The sequence below is a fragment of the Cricetulus griseus genome, chromosome 4 (assembly GCF_003668045.3).
Source record: "Cricetulus griseus strain 17A/GY chromosome 4, alternate assembly CriGri-PICRH-1.0, whole genome shotgun sequence".
Lineage (NCBI taxonomy): Eukaryota > Metazoa > Chordata > Mammalia > Rodentia > Cricetidae > Cricetulus > Cricetulus griseus.
Genome location: NC_048597.1, coordinates 151,980,579 through 151,996,819, shown reverse-complemented (window position 1 = coordinate 151,996,819; position 16,241 = coordinate 151,980,579). Strand labels below are relative to the sequence as shown.

Below are 16,241 nucleotides of genomic sequence, written 5' to 3'. Positions count from 1 at the left end.
GCCTGCTGGCTAGCCCAGCTTGCTTCACTGGGAACTGACAGTTCTGCTTAAGGTGGTCTTGGGCAGCCAGCCTTGGGATGATAGGTACTAGCCAGATTTTCAGATCTGCTCAGTTAAGAAAGCCTGAGGTTGTCCAAGACTCCTTCCATGCCAAGGGTGTGACCTGTAAACTCACCTGGTTAATATTGTCCGGTGCCTGTGACTATATCCCTCTTAAGAGCTTTTTTTGCTTGTTCCCTCTTCCTTCCTGGTACCACATTCCTCCCTGCAGCACACTGATCCTGGGCATCCTAAGTGATCTGTCCCATTCTGGGACAAAACATGTGCTGTGTCTTTAAATGGGCGGAAGTGACTGGCGGTGCTTTGCTTGGGTACTGCATTGATTAGGAGATTACATGGAGCTGCCGCCTGGGGGAGGAGAGTGCAGGTTCTGCTAGGTCGGTGCTCTGATCCTCCAGGCCCTCCTTGCTTTTTCTCCCTGAGGCTGCTCATGGCCGGTAGGAGGTGAGGGTGGGTGGCTGGCGGCCAGCCTGACTGTAGATGCAACTCCAGGGCTCGGCTTAGCTCAGGCTTGCCAGAGTACCCATCCTCATCCGAGACAGGCAGTGGCAGCAACAGCCAGGGCAGCCGGCTCCAGCCTGGGGCTGGATTTGCCCAAGCTGCCCTTGGCCTCTGAGCCCAGCTGAGAGCTGGGAGTGCGGCAGTAGGAACAGAAGCAGCAGTACTTTCTCTCTCTCTCTCTCTCTCTCTCTCTCTCTCTCTCTCTCTCTCTCTCTCTCTCTCTTTCTCTCTCTCTGTTCTCTCTCCCTCTCCTTCTCTCCTATCTCTGTGTTTAAGTCACATTATATGGGATTCTGTTCTTTTGGGACTTCGTCATCTTTTCCACTATGTCCTGGGACCTCCGGAGCGGTGACAGGGATGTTAAGGACACAGTCAGTGGATTCTCGTGACTGTACTAATGAAAGGATTCAAGCTCTCCTGGTAAGTGGAGGATGGACAAGGTGCGTCCTCTTTCATCTTTCTTCACTTGTGTGTTCTGTCAGCATCCTTGCCCCTCTTCAGAGGTCTCCTTGAGACAGGTCTGTCTCACTGGGTAGGTGTCAAGATAAGAGTGACGAACCCTAAAAAAAGTTGGAGTACTCTCCCTGGTTCAGCTAGCACCCACAGTGCTGTGGCATTTTATTCCAGCATGTTCTCTGTGTCAGGGGTTTGTAGGAGTTGGGAAGCTGTAGAATCTAATAGAAACTGAAAAGAGCCTCCAACTTTGAGGGTTGTGGTGGTTGTACACAGAGGGAACTTTATACAGAGGTATCCTGTCCTGTGTATTACAGTTGTTCTGAACTGGGGTCCTGACTGGCTCCCCTGGGGAGCGTTTTCCTTGGCATTTAGGATTAGCCACAGCTGAGGCAGCCTTTGACCTCTCTTGGAGGTGTCTCCCTAAGCAGTGTGTTAGGGATCAGGCTCCATCTTCTACCCCTCAAAGGGAGCGTGGGCATGCGCCTTGGGGCTCTGCAAGTGTTGACTCTTCCTGGGCTTAATATTGGGACATGAAAAGAACTTCTTTCTGGTTCTGAGTGTGTAGGGATAGTTGTATTCTAGCTGCAGCGGTAGGCAGAGTATTTTATAACCTTCTATTTTAAAAATAAAACCCTAACTGTTCCTTCTTCTCCTTTGATCCATTGCGGACCAGATGGGTGGGGGAACTGGCTTTTTGTCTGCTTGAGAAACTGCAGATTTTGCTTGGAAAACTTTGCCCTACCAGGAATCTGGTACCCCTGCAGGGCGGGCAGCCTGTGTGGCTGCCTAGGAGGAGAAAGGCTCCCTGGGTTAGGGAGGGGAGGGTGCTTTAACTCCTTGAAGAGGGTGGAGGTAGGAGGAGAATAGCTTGAGGAAGCTCTCTGCAGAGATGCGGCCAGCCGGCCTACCTTCATTGTGGACCTGCTGTCCAAGCTGGGCCCTAGGGTAGGGGGAGGGCATTCCTGGGGGTAGCAGGGTGTTATTTAGAATCTAGGATGAGATCAAGCAGGTTAGGCAAGGAGTCTTACCCTGGCTGCAGGTTACCTCTGATTTCTAGAGGCCCCTACCCAAATCACCCCCAGCAAGTCAAGTGAGCGAGCATTTCTTTGGAGGGCCTTGAGAAGGGCAAAGAGTGAAGCTGAGTTCTGCAAGATTAGCTCATAATAACTGCAAGTTCCCAAGTGTGGTGAGAACTGGTGACTGCTTAGTCTTGAGCTGCTTCTCACTCCACGGGTTGCTGAGTCGTCATTTGAGACAACTGTGCCTCAATGAGTATCTCTGCCCTTGCTTTCTTGGGGGCTTGCCTGTCCCACTGTGCTGCAAACTGTCAACCTGGGTCTCTTCACATCAATAATTCCAGGCCCACATGGGTGACCAGAGCTGTTTTCATTTCCCAATGGAGCGAACCCAGGCATCAGAGAAAAGTGCAGGTGCTTCTGGAAGCACAAAAGACCCTGGGCTCTTCATCAGAATCACTCAGCATCCTTCTCCTGCTGTCAGCACACTTAGCTTGGGACCTAGGTAGACTGGCTGTCATTCAGATGAGACATCACTTTAACGGAGATGCTTCTTGGCTCAGCCTGGCTCGGGTCCCAAAGGGACATGTAGAGATGTTTGCCTTTGAAATCTGTCGTGAGTATCTCTTGATGCATTTCAACAAGGAGAGCAGTGCTCATCTGGGAGCTTTAATTGGCTAACCTTGTCTTCTTCAGATAAACAAAAGCAGGGAATATTTCTGTCAGTCTGGATGCTGTTAGATCTGTGACCCTCTGTCTCATGAACAGTAGATACACTAGTGTACTGTATCCCTTCTTTGCAGTTGTGTTGTGGCTGTTTTGCATGCAAAGTGGCTGGCTTTCTTTGGCATTCCATGGTAGGTGTGCCCTACTCCCAAGAAGCAAGATGGTGTTGGCCATCTTATCCTGGGTTATACTTTCTGACTTCATTCGGAAGGGAATGGGGTTAGCAAAGTTCCTAATGTTTGAAGTCATCTCTAGGAAGGCTTCTAGGATTCCTCCTTTGTAGAGGTGGCATAAAAATGGAGGTACTTCTGCTCATAGTAAAAGTAGGTAGTGGTCTACCCCTTTTTGAGATTTACTTTGTGTCAAGCTACATCAAGTACTATGCATGTATTAGCATGAGCCATGCAGTACTATAATTATGACCCCTCATTTTACAGACTGGGGAGTGGAGGCAGAGGTTAATGCGTACACAAAGAAATCAGGCTTTGGGTTTGCTGCAGGGTCATATTGCAGCACCCCACCTGTTTTTGGTTAGTCTTGCACCTCACTTTCCCTGTATGTATGAGGCAAACATGATTACTGTTACACTAAGGAACCAAACCTACTTTCCCTGCATGTAAGAGCATACTCTATACTGCCCCTTTTCCTGCTCTGGTGTCTCATTAGGTCACTGAACTAGACATTGAAAATCATAGCAAAGTTATCTCATTTGATTCTTACTATACCCCAATGAAGTATCTGTTCTGTGTGGACGACATGTCTGTTCTGTGATGGAGCTAGGGAACTGAGGCCTAGAGTCAGAAGCTGTTTAGGTTAAATTTATGTAGCAAATTCATGAAAAGGTGCAGTCTAGTTTACTTCACCATTATATGTACATGTGTTTGAGCATGTGCATGTGTGCATGTCTGTGTATATGTGTGCCTGTGGAGGCCAAAGGTGTCTTGGTGTCTTCTTCAAATGCTCTCTACCTTCTTCTTTGAGAACAGGTCTCTTTACTGAATCTGGAGCTAAAATTTAGGTTAGGCTGGCCAGCCAGTGACCTCTGGGAGAATTCTGTCTTTGTCTTACTGCACTGGGCCTACATACATGTGAGGACTACTTCTAATCATTTACATGGGTGCTGGGGACCCAGACTCAGGTTCTTATGCTTTTATGGCAAGGACTTTTACCCACTGAACCATTTCCCCAGCCCTTCATAACCAAAGGACGATCATAATAATAGCAAGATGTATCTATGTTTCACCAACATTTCCACAGAGAAGGTTCAGGGTCTGTAAGTTGGTATACTCATACATCCCTTCATTTTACAAATGTTGATCAAGCTTTCATTGTTTGTAGCCCTTTGCTTGGGAGCATGGTAGTTTAAAATATCCAACAGGTAATTCACCACCTTGGCCTTCTAGAGACCAGACCTCTCACAAGTAGACTGAGCCCCACCTTCTTTCCACACAGGGTACAAGTCAGTCCATGCTAAAGGCCAGATAAGTTCAGTGAACAACTCTAGAAACTGATTTCAGCTGGTGGAGCAACAGAGCATGTTCTTAGGGTAGATGACACAGGAGGACACTTTGATCTGGGTTGTTAGGAAAATAAAGTTTGACTTTATACAGCAACTTCACCATAACTCACAGAGTTCCAACCTTACAGGTGATGCTTTGGGACAGGCTGTAGATGTGTGTGACTGACAAGGGGGCTGCATTCTGAGAGAAATCCCTCACCTTGTTTCTGCTTTGTCAGGGAGGAGTTTAATTAAGTCTGCCACAAGCGTTTCTTCAGTTGTCCCATCTGCTGGTAATTTGGTGACTAAGGTAAGGGTTGCAGTGAAAGAAGCTGCAGGAGGTGTGGGGAACAAATGAACAGGGCTGTGGCCAAGCCGGGGAGGGAAGTATCACATTTTTACTTTGGAAGCCGATGTTCCTTTGTCTCTATGGCTGCTCTCCCCCACTCACTCTTTTTTTGTTTGTTTGTTTGTTTAAATAAAACTTTATTTACAAAACAGAAAACAGAGAGGTTTGGTCTACAGGCCAGTGTCTATAATTCTCCCTATAGACTGAGACACATTTTCTCCTGTAATCCAGCTAATAAAGTTTCCATTTATTCTGTCTCAAATACCATAGGGCATACTACTGTTGTCGGCTCATTTAGTTCAGATGAACACTTCCACTCACTCTTGTAGTGTTGTAAAGTTGTCTCTACTTCCTTCAGAGCTTCAGAAAGAACTTTGTGAGGCCACTCCCTCCAGATTGCTGTCCCCTCACACAGGCCTTGGCAGGCTGTGCAACATCTGTGTGTGTTCCCTCTGCTCCTTTTCCTGCTCTTCACATCTGCTGGGTTTGGTGGTACAGGTGACACAGAGCCTGGGGCTGGTGTAGACCTTCAGGAAAGTCAGTGTAGGGGAGAAGCTGATTCTGTGAAAAAAATTATAAAAAGCAGAGTAGAGAGCATCGTCTGACACAACAGGCAAGCACTTACGTGCTGAGAGCTCAGTCTTCCTCTGGGTGCTGCCAAATAGGTAGATATTAAGTCTCAAACCCTGGAAAAATGGCTAGCTGACGTGGCTATTTAACAGATGTCAGGGCTGCCTCCCCACTCCTGATGTAGGGATGAGAGTGTCCTCTCCAACCTACTCTCTTGATTTCTTCCCAGGTGACTGGCTTTTGTCTTCATTTCCCAGCCATTAATGGTCAGCCATGTTTCATTGACCCCCGAAGGTCAATAGTCCACTGTTTTCTTTCTTTTTAGATCTGTTCATGAATGATGCCTTGTCCCTTCCCCTCTTCTTGTGCTAGAGCACACATCTGTCTTTTGAGGTTCTTCTTGAGGGAGAGGTGCTACGAAAGATGAGCCAGCCCAGGGGGCTGCTACATGCTTCCCATAGAGCCTGACCTCACAGCCTGTATGAGAGGCTTCCCAGAGAGGAGGGAACGGGGAAGGCTGTGGTCTCTCAGTAGCTTGAGAGAGGACTCATGAATGGGAATCTTGTCACTACCTGTTAACCTGCTGTGGGCCTGGGCAGGGGACTTCTGTTTACCTTGGGTGGTGGTATTTTTGCTAGTGGGATTAAATGCCAGCCCTGGGTAGGTTTGTTATCTCTCAGCTTTCCTTTTTCACTAATGGTCTAGAAAAAGGCCACAGTCCTCATAGAGCGGTAGCATGTGCTGTAGACTGTTGGAGTGCATCTTTAGCCAGCAGGGGATATTGAAAAAGAAACCTTCATTTGAGAATATTAAATATTCATTTACAAACATCACACTGCAGGCATGCCCTCCCACAAACACTGAGATTTATTTTATCATTCAATGGTAGAGAGCTAAGTTTCTTCATTCATGTTCAAGGCCACAAGTACTGGTCATCTAAGATTAAAACTGAGAGCCAGACAGCCCAGGATGATGAGCCAGTGTGATGCTATGGATTTCTAAGGTGACATACTGTTCAAACTTATCACCCAGGTTTCTACAGTGGGCCAGCAATAAACATTACTGGCTCTTCTGTGTTATTGTGGCCACCATCATTCTTTTTAGAAGAAGACATTGCTGCCTTATGTGAATGTAGGGTGGGTGAGGCAGATCAGATGTTAAAGCTCTTGGCTTGGAATCTTTTCTCTGGTTATTGTAAGATCATGTCTAGAAAAGATGACTCCTGTTTCTGGTGAAGGAACTTGAAGACAAAGTACTAACGACATCACCTAATTGTCCATAAAAGGCTGGGCATTTTTCCTTCAGTGACTTCTGAAGCTCTATAATAAACCAGGCAATGCTTGATGACTTTGCACTCATTTAGAAAAAATTTTAATTATATTAATTTATTTACATGTGAGCACATGGAGGTCAGAGTCCAACCTGGAACTGTACTCTCTCAGCTCTCCTTTCCTTGAAGTTGGGGTTAGACTGTCAAGCTGCTTTAACTGCTGAGTCAACCTTCTAGCCCTGTTTATTCATATCTGTCTATCTATCTGTCTGTCTGTCTGTCTGTCTATCTATCTGTTATCTATCTATCTATCTATCCATCTGTCATCTGTCTATCTTCATCATCTATCTAATATGTGTGTTGGTTACACATTTGTAAGCTGGTGAACTCACCTGTGTAGGCACATATGGAGGCCAGAGGTCAACATCAGGTCTTTCCTCAATACCCCTTCCACCTTCCATGTGATAATGGGTCTGTCACTGTAACTGAAGCTCACTGTTTATGCTGGACTGGCTGGCCAGCAACCCCCAGGATCTACCCATGTCTGGCTTCTCAGAGTTAGGATTATAGGCAGTTGTGCCCATTTCTTACCAGGCAAGTTCTAGAGTTCAGGCCCTCATGCTTCTGGAGCAAGTATTTCACCTGTGGAGCCAAGTCCTGGCCCTGGTGATCCAATCTTAATACTGTTCTTTGGCTTATGCTTCCAGAAAGATATTGTGTTAAATTGAGGAGAGCAGATTGGGCCATGACAACCACCCCCAGTTATTTTATGGCTCCTAAATACATTTATGGTCACTCCAAGTTCTTCAGGTTCTGGATGACTCTCTCAGGGAACTGCTCTATGCATTGGTTTAACAGTACAGGCTGTTGACTCTCATGGTGTCTCCTGCATGGTCACCATGTCAGGGAGAACAGCTTGGGTCTTCTATACTCCCCACAGCACCTGTCACACAATGGCCAGAGCCAGTCACATGAGGCTGGCTGGCTGCAGGACAAAGAAGTTCAGTGCCTGCCATAACTGATTTCACTGGGAATGAGGAGCATACAGTAAGATATTGGGGAAGAGCCTGTGTGGGGAAGACATGAACTACTAGGGTACATTCAGTTTTCATACCATTGCTTTTTAATTTTGCAAGCCAAGATTGCCCCAGTGCATTTGTTTTTTGCTTTAAAAATACTTTATTTATTCTTTGACAAATTCATACTCTAGTACATTTTTCATTTTGTTGCTTTATGATACTAGAGGTTGAACCAGGGCCTCACAAATGCCAGACAAGCACTGGACCACTAAGTGATATCTACAACTCTCTTGTTAGTTTCCTTCCTTCCTTCCTTCCTTCCTTCCTTCCTTCCTTCCTTCCTTCCTTCCTTCTTTCCTTCCTTCTTTCCTGTTCAGACAAAGTCCTTTAGGTTGCCTGTTAGAATGGGGCTTGAAATTACTCAGTAGCCCAGGCTGGCTTTGAACTTATGATCTTCCTGCCTCAGCCTCATGAGTAGTTGGGATTATAGGCCTTCCCTATCCACTCCAGCTTCCTGTGCATTTTAAAATGTTTCATGAAATCCAAGAAGGGCAAAATGACATGTAAAAAAATCAGATAACATCCTATCTGGCCATAACACAAATTATTTGTTCATGGACTGCCTATAGCTACTTATGTATTACAATAGAGTATTGACAGAGACCCGTGTCCTGCAAACCTGGTCCCTTATAAAAAGGTTGTTGCTCCAAGATTGGGTAAATACAGTTCTCAAGAGCAACACAGTGCTATTCTTTGCTAGACTCATTTAGCTAGCAGTACTATTCCAGGGGCTTTGTACTGGTAGCAATGATGATAAGGACAATAATAACAATAGGTAATACTTGAAAATTTGCTGCATGACAGGTTTGTTTTCTTTTATATTTTGAGACCAAGCCTTGCTACATCTTCCTGGTCTTTCTATAGTGCTAGCTTTGAATTCTCAACCTTGTCTTGAACTCTTAATCTCCTGCCCCAGATCATAGAACCTAAAAACCCTTGAAGTGGCAGTCTGACCCAGAGCACATGCTCTTTTCTTCTCTTTTGTTCTGTTCTAACCTACAGGGTCTTACAAAACATATATACAAGGCTGGTCCAGAACTCAACTTCCTGAATGCTGTCTCACCTGGCCCCAGTTCCTGTACTTAGTAACTGCCGTTGCAAAGCCATTGGAGGACATGTATTTGCCTCTGAGGAAAAAAAATTGAGAAATATTGTGGAATGATTTATGAGGACAGTTTTTTATATGAATTACAGTTGCCAAAGATGTGATAGAGCAGAAAGGGGTATAGTAGCAACAGTCAGAATTGAGAAGGGGTGCAAGGGGCAGATGAGAGGTTAGCTGATTCTTGAAGAATGAAGACATTTCAAGAGAGCAGCAAACTTTTGCGGTAGGAAGAAAGCTAGAACAGTCACAAAAACCAGAGCAAGGGCCTGGTGGAAGGGAGAGAGCTCAGTAGCCCAGTAGAACAAAGGGGTGCTTGAGGGCACTAGGGTAGAAGTTTAAGTGACAAGACAGGGTTTAGGAAGAGATATCTTAGAAGATATGCACAGCCTCGAGGGCCTGCTACACTCAGCAGGAGAGCCCACAGGCTCAGGATGACCAAAAAGCACCCAGATGCACTTTCCATTTCAATGGGTATGATGCTTGAGGCGAGAGCTTGATGTTTGTAATCTGGTAGCAGCTGTGGAAAAAAAGCTTTGAAAAAGTATCAGGGTTGAGAGAGGTTTGTGTGCATGTGGGCATGTGGGGGTCAGCTCAGAAGGGGCTGCTTTCAGTTCTCAGAACTCTCTCTCTCTCTCTCTCTCTCTCTCTCTCTCTCTCTCTCTCTCTCTCTCTCTCTCTCTCTCTTTTCCTCTCCTCTCCTCTTCTTTCTTTTCCGTAGCCCTGTTAGAAGAGTGTTATTTAATTTGCCCCATATCATAGGTGACGAAGCAGTCGAAGGTCAACATGGTGAATGACAGAGTAAGAGAGAAGGTTAAAGAAGCTGGGCTCTAGAGTTTGAGCTCTCAGCAACATCTCCTTGCTTCCGCAGTGTGGATCTGCCTAAATCTGGAGCTCTCAACTTCACCTTAAGTTAGAGGGATGCTGCCCAGTCCACAACCTCCTGCTTGGTGGGGCTTTCTTCACCCATGGATGTGATGGGTGTAGCATATCCAGTGTGTTGAATCCCACACGAAACTGGGATCCTATTCACATCTGACTCACTAGCTGTCTCTTCAAATTTGGGCTATAAGGTATTTAAAATAGAGATGAGGGCTGGTGAGATGGCTCAGTCTATAAAGATCCTTACTGATGGCAGGAGGTGGTAGCCTTTAATCCCTGCACTCAGGAGGCAGAGGATCCCTGTGAATTCAAGGCCAGCCTGGTCTACAGAGCAAGTTCCAGGACAGTGAAAGCTACACAGAGAAACCCTGTCTCAAAAGATGCTTACTGACAACCATGAAGTCTTAAGTGTGAACCCTGGATCCTACATGGTAAAAGGAGAGAACCAACTCCCACAAAGTGCCCTCTGACCTCCACACACAGTGTCATGTGCACATACACATGAGAGAGAGAGAGAGAGAGAGAGAGAGAGAGAGAGAGAGAGAGAGAGAGAGAGAGAAAATTTTAAAGGTGAAATATCTCAAACACAGAAGAATTGTACCTAACATATCCACATAGCTTAGAGAAGAACATCGTATTTCTCTGTTAACCAGATCCAGTTGAGCCTTAGAATATGATGTGGAAAGCCATTCTTTAAGATTGATGACAACCTTCAAAGGCTCCAGAGTGCAAGCCTCAGACCATGCAAATATTGTCTGAACTGCACACTCACTGGGTTCCAGATATGGTCTTGTCTTTGATCTATAGGAGTAGATGATGCTTCTTCACCTTGCAGTAGTTGTAAAGCTGACCTAAGAGACCATATCATTAAGGTAGGGTTCCCTTCATGAGTTGTACCCTGGACATCTTGGGAAATATGCAAATGGTTCATTTCTTTACCAGTTGTATGATTATGAAAAGTTCCTTACTGTCCCAGATTCTTCATTCTCCCATGTAAAAAAATAGTAACAGCCACATTTGCCTTAGAGGGCTGCTGCAAGCATGGTGAGGTTTAAATGAGACATGACAGTTCCTGTAACATAGAGGACAACGCCAGACACTCACAACTACTTTGTGGCTGTTAGATACTCTTAGGATATTGTCTTATGCTTGACATTGTTTGAAGAACGTGGTCATGGTCCTTGCCTTCCACCCCATTCTAGATGGAGCTGGAGAGCTATAATCATTCTCTCTCCTGTCTTCACCTTTTTAGGACACAAGGTCACACAGTCAGTTTTTTCCTTCTTTCAAGTGAGCCACCTTTCAAGCTCTGTTGGAGTCTTGTTGCTGGAATATTTCCCGTCTTGTAACACATGGGCATAGTCACTTGACCACCTCACTGGAGACTGGAACTTGCTCTCGTGTTTAATCATGAGAAAGAGTTGTGACCTTAAGGCTCCTCCTTATCCCTAAGATGATAGGCAAGATGGCACCTGCAGAATTTATCTCCTTTGGGCCCTCTTTGGGCTGACAAGCCTCCAAGTATAATGTTCCTACTGTTCTTGCAAGTTCCCACTATATTCTGTTTAGTTCAATTGCTCATTCCTTCACTAAACTAAATTCTTTAGCATTCACCCAATTTAGTTTTAGGAAAAAAAAAAAAAAAAAAACATTAGAAACTGATCTTTGCCCAGGGCGGGTGGGAGAGGGTTCTTGTTGCAACAGGGGAATCAGAACCAGGCCCCTGTTCCAGGTAGCAAACGACAGGAAAATCCCACTGGAGGGATTGGATGCTGCCCCTGCAGTAGTGCAAATTAGATTAATCTTTCAGTTCGGATCTTTTTTTGGACCCTTTCTCCGGAGACTGGGAGCCTCTCTGTTTCGTAATAGCTTCCCTACAGTGACCTCAACTTTTATCCTTCCTGATGGTCATAGTTTTTACATAGGGGCCATTCGGACATGGCATGCAAAACTCCTTTGTTCTTCAGAGTCTTCATTTGACAGACATGAAAATGCAAAGATGTGACCATTTGGCTTTTGAAGGTGATTTGCTTTGCAGAGCACAACCCCTCTCCCTTCTGCATTTATTTTACATCTATTAACTCTGATGTGGCCAAAAGACTTTCTTTTTAAATTTCCAAATTCACTTCTGGAAGGTTTCTATTTCATGTTCTTGCATTCCTTGATATAATAAACAAAAATAATATTCTGATGAGGTTCATTGGTAATGGGAGCCAACCACAGCCCCCAGCTAGTGAGAAGTCTCAGGCTAACCCAAGACGTTTGTAGCAGCAATGCTAGTACCCCTTTTGATGACTGTATACTCGGACTGGTTAAACAAAAGCTCTGTAAATGCTGAGAGTCGAGTGTGTAGCCGGAGGGTTGGCTTTTCTTCCTTTCTACTGTCTTCTTCTGACTAATTCTCCTGAGAATATTCCTAGGCATATGTTAGAACCACTTTGGGCTGGTCCATAGCACCAAATGCAGTGAATAACCGTTTTTGGCATCAGTCACTAGACACCCATAGCCATCGTTGTCAGGAAAAGGATTCTAAATTAAAATCGCGCACTGCTTTCTCCTCTTTCTTGTCATCTCTGCTTGGAAAATGAATGCAAGTCTCCTGCCCAAATCTTTCCCATCTTCTCCCAGTCATTTCTGTTGTTTTTGTAACAGGGCCTCACTCTATAGTCTGGCTGTAGTCCCCTGGGTGCTGGGGTGATTAGGCATGAGTCACCATGCTTGTCTTCTCCCAGTCATTTTTACTGGAAACTTCTCTACCCGTTTTTATTTGTCCTTCCTAACTCTCTATGGTTACTTTTATCTTTTAACATTCCTCTGTCCATTCTTCCCCCCATTTTCATGACCTTTGCCATTGTCTTTTTTTTTTTTAACTTCTAGTTTTTGAGGGTGGGTAGTATTAGGTATACAACCTAGGCTGTTTACATGCTAGGTAAGCAATCCTCTCCCAAGCACTTATGCCCTGTGTCGCTAGCCCCATTGTCTTTTTTATTTTATAGTCTCCACAGTATTTTCGTTGGTGTGTTACAACAGCCACACGATTGATGTCTTTTTCAAAAACCACTTTACTGTGATATGATTCACTTGCTATAAAATTCATTCAAAGTGCACAAGCTTTCAGTGGTCACATATATTTGTAGCCTTCACTACAGCCAACTTCAGAACATTTTGTTGCCTCTAAAAGAAACCCTGCATCCTCAGCTAGCATTTCCATCTCCATCCCTACCCCAGTGTGGGCAACCCTTTCTGCCTCTTTAGATCCCCCTATTCTGGACTTGCATGTGAATGGAGTCATAGAGGCATTTGTGTCTGTTCTCTAAAAAGTACAGAGACACCTTGCTATATGTCTGATCTCCAGTCCGGCCATATCCTAAGTGTTGTGACTCATCACCCATTCCAACCTGCTATGATCCTTCAATCTCGGCCTGGCATGCCACCTTCCCAGAGTATGCTGGACACCATTTTTTATCACAGAAATCTTTGATTCCATTCCCTGCAGATCATCCTTGCCATTCATTACCACGTGCTTGAAAAGGATCATCTCAGTTTGCTCCCATCTCAAGTAGATGTTAGCCCTCTTCCACACTCCAGCCCGCTGCTGGGAATCCCATAATTTTTTTTGTTGTTGTTGTCATTCTATCTTCTTTACTGTATTCTTTCATCTTTGTTTTTCTTTTTCCAAACCAGAATTAAATGAATGTTTGAGGGAAGCTATCAGTAGTTGGAGTTTTTTTGCTAACACAAATTTTCTTCCCATTTGCATGGTTGAAAAATCAGAAAATATAAAGCATTGAAAGAAAGAGCTATCAATCATAATTTCACTCCTCAGAGATAATCACTTAGGATTTGGGCTAATATTCTTGAAGCTATTATATGTCTATTACAGCTAGACAGATGTATTTATAATTCTTTCAGTATAATTAGCAGTATATTCTTTTTTCTAAATACTAAGTACTGTTTGTATATGTGCAAATGTGTGCATGCAGAGGCAGAGTCAGACATCTGGTACCTCGTTCTATCACTCTCTACCTTATTTCTTTGAGACAGGAGACACAGGATCTCTCATTTAATCTGCAGCTACATTAGTGGCTAGCAAGCCCCACAGATCACCCTGTCTCTGGTCCCCTGGGCAACCTTCAAGAGCCCTGGAGTTACATGTGTATACAACCATTCCTGGTTTTTACATGGATTCTGGGGATTTGCATAGAAGCTTGCATACCAGCTGATCCATTGAGCCATCTCCCTAGCACCTTACAGTTTTTTTTTTTAAATCTATCTATCTATCTATCTATCTATCTATCTATCTATCTATCTATCTATCTTCGAGACAGGGTTTCTCAGTGTTTCTTTGGCTGTCCTGGTACTCACTCTAGATCAGGCTGGCCTTATAAAGATCTGCCAGCTTCTGCCTTCCAAGTGCTGGGATTAAAGGTGTGTACCACTATGGCCCGCCAATTTCTTTTAAAATTAATTAAACATTTGAGTGTTATGCATGTCTGACACAGGGTTACCTCCTGTCTCGAAGGCTGATATAAAATTTGCAATCCTCTTGCCTTAACCTTCCTAGTGTTCGAATATATAAGCATGGGCCTTCAGGCCTGGTGACTGTCATTTGTATTGATAGCAAGTATGTATCACTTATTGTCTGATCCATTTGCATTTAATGTTTAGGTTATTTTCATTACCAATCTGGTTTTCCAAAAATGGTATCTCAGAGTTGCATGGATTTGCATTTCTTTGACCATTGGTGACATTTTTAGTTTCCATTTTTTTTCTGCTTGTGTTTCTTCTGTGAACTACCTGTTTTGTCCTTTGCCAACTTTTATGTTGATGCATTTGTCTTTTCATTGCTAAGCATTCTTCACCACTATAGGCATTAACGCTTAGTCAGACATGTTGCCTGGATTTTTGCCATTTCTTCTGTGCTTAAACTTTGGGTTGATTTTGATTGGCTGGATTTTGTTTAATGCGACCACATCCACCAGCCTTCTCTTTGCGGTTTCTATGTTTAGGAGTAGTCATAAAAAGTTCTTCCTCAACCTTGAGTATATTCACCTATGCTTCTTCAACTGCCAGCTGTAATTTTTTTTTTTTACATTAATACATTAGGGCCAATGAGGTGACTTAGTGGGGAAAGGCTGTTGATGCAAGTTGTTCTCTGACCTCTATGAGTGTGTTGTGGCATACACACACACACACACACACACACACACACACACACACACACGTGTGTGTGTGTGTATAAATGTAACTAAAAAATAAATTAATGGGGCTGGAGAGATGGCTCAGTGGTTAAGAGCACTGACTGCTCTTCCAGAGGACCCAGGTACAATTCCCAGCATCTACATGGCAGCCCATAGCTGTCTGTAACTCCAGCTCCTGGATACCCTCATCCAGACGTACATGCAAGCAAAACACCAATGCACATAAAAATAAAATATAAAAATAAATTACTACATTAGTCTTTTGCAGAGGAGGGAGCATGGTGGTATTTTAACATGGGGTCAGGCCTTCAACTTGCTTTATGCCTCAGTTACCTTGGTCTTCCAATCCTCCTGTCATCATCACCCCAAATACTAGAATTAAAGGCATGTGTTTTCACACCCACCTTCATCCTGTTTTGATATAAAATAATATCTACCATCACAAAACTCAGCTAACATTTGGAATTATGTAGCCTATATGGACAAGGGACACTCTTCAATTGTGTGGTGAGAAGGGGTTGTGACAGTCATGCATTTTTTTCTAGCATAGGCTGTCTGATTGTGTATGAACTTCTCCTTTACAGAGTATTAGGACCCACCACTTTCCATCAGCTGCTCAGAGTCTACTTTCCATCGTCCTTTTTGAAGTTCTCTCTTTCCTTGTGGATGAGCTGTCTAGGAATGCCAGTCTCAGTAAGTTGGATGTAACATGCAAGAATTCCAAACAGATTTGGCTGAATGGATAAGCTAATGAGTGATAGCCAGGAGTTCAGATACTGGGAGATAGCATCAGCTTTTCCATCCGAGCAGTCTTTTATTCATGTAAAAGCCCATGGAGAGTGCTCACCTATCTTAGGATCCAAGGGGGGAATAGAAGAAGGAAAACACAGCTATGGGTTCTGAGAAGACAGCAGGCTGAGGGCTAGGACACAGGCAGTAAGTGCTCCCAGACCATATACATATAAAGGATGTTAGCAGGAGTGAACTGTACTGGAGAATTCCAAAGGATGCTAAAGTTGGGAATTGGTGGCAGGGAAATTTGTGTCAGAGAATTCTCCTTAGGCAAGAAGACTTGGAAGCACACTTTGAAGCAGAGCTGCGATATGAAGGGTAGGGTGGATTCATAGCTTGTGGTCATTCTGCGTAGAAAGAATGAAGTGAGCAAGTTTTAAAATTCTTGAAAATTGATTTTCCCCTTTCTTTTGCCTTATTTGCTTTATATATAAAAGTTGTTTGTACAATCAAGAAAGTCATTTTTAGTGCACCTGGGAGCTAGAAATAATAACCATGAGAGAGGAAAAAGAAAAGGTTCCATTCATCGCTGCCTGTCTTCCAACCTTCCAATTCTACTCATGGTGGAGGTCAAATGATTGTTTTCTAAGATTTAATGTAAGCATCATAGGCATCCTTACTATAATGACTCAGTGAGTTAACAATATGCATGGGTTCTCTACTGAAGAATAGACTGGTTGGGTCCAGCCTGTTGGGATGTGGATATTTAGGTAGAAGACAGATACTCTGCTATGAAGAA

The 16,241-nt window shown here is 44.1% G+C and overlaps 1 protein-coding gene across 2 annotated transcripts in view; it reads left to right on the top strand.

The window, feature by feature from the left end:
- Positions 1-407: 407 nt before the first annotated feature.
- Positions 408-16,241, top strand: part of LOC100760809 (protein Aster-B) — a 78,148-nt gene continuing 62,314 nt past the window's right edge. Inside the window, exon 1 of one of the 2 annotated variants that reach the window (XM_035443589.1) lies at positions 408-437. Coding sequence is in view for 1 of the 2 variants with exons in the window: in XM_027411865.2 (XP_027267666.1) it covers positions 959-981 (23 nt within the window). In the remaining variant the exon portion in view is untranslated. The other variant, XM_027411865.2, reaches the window with a different exon arrangement.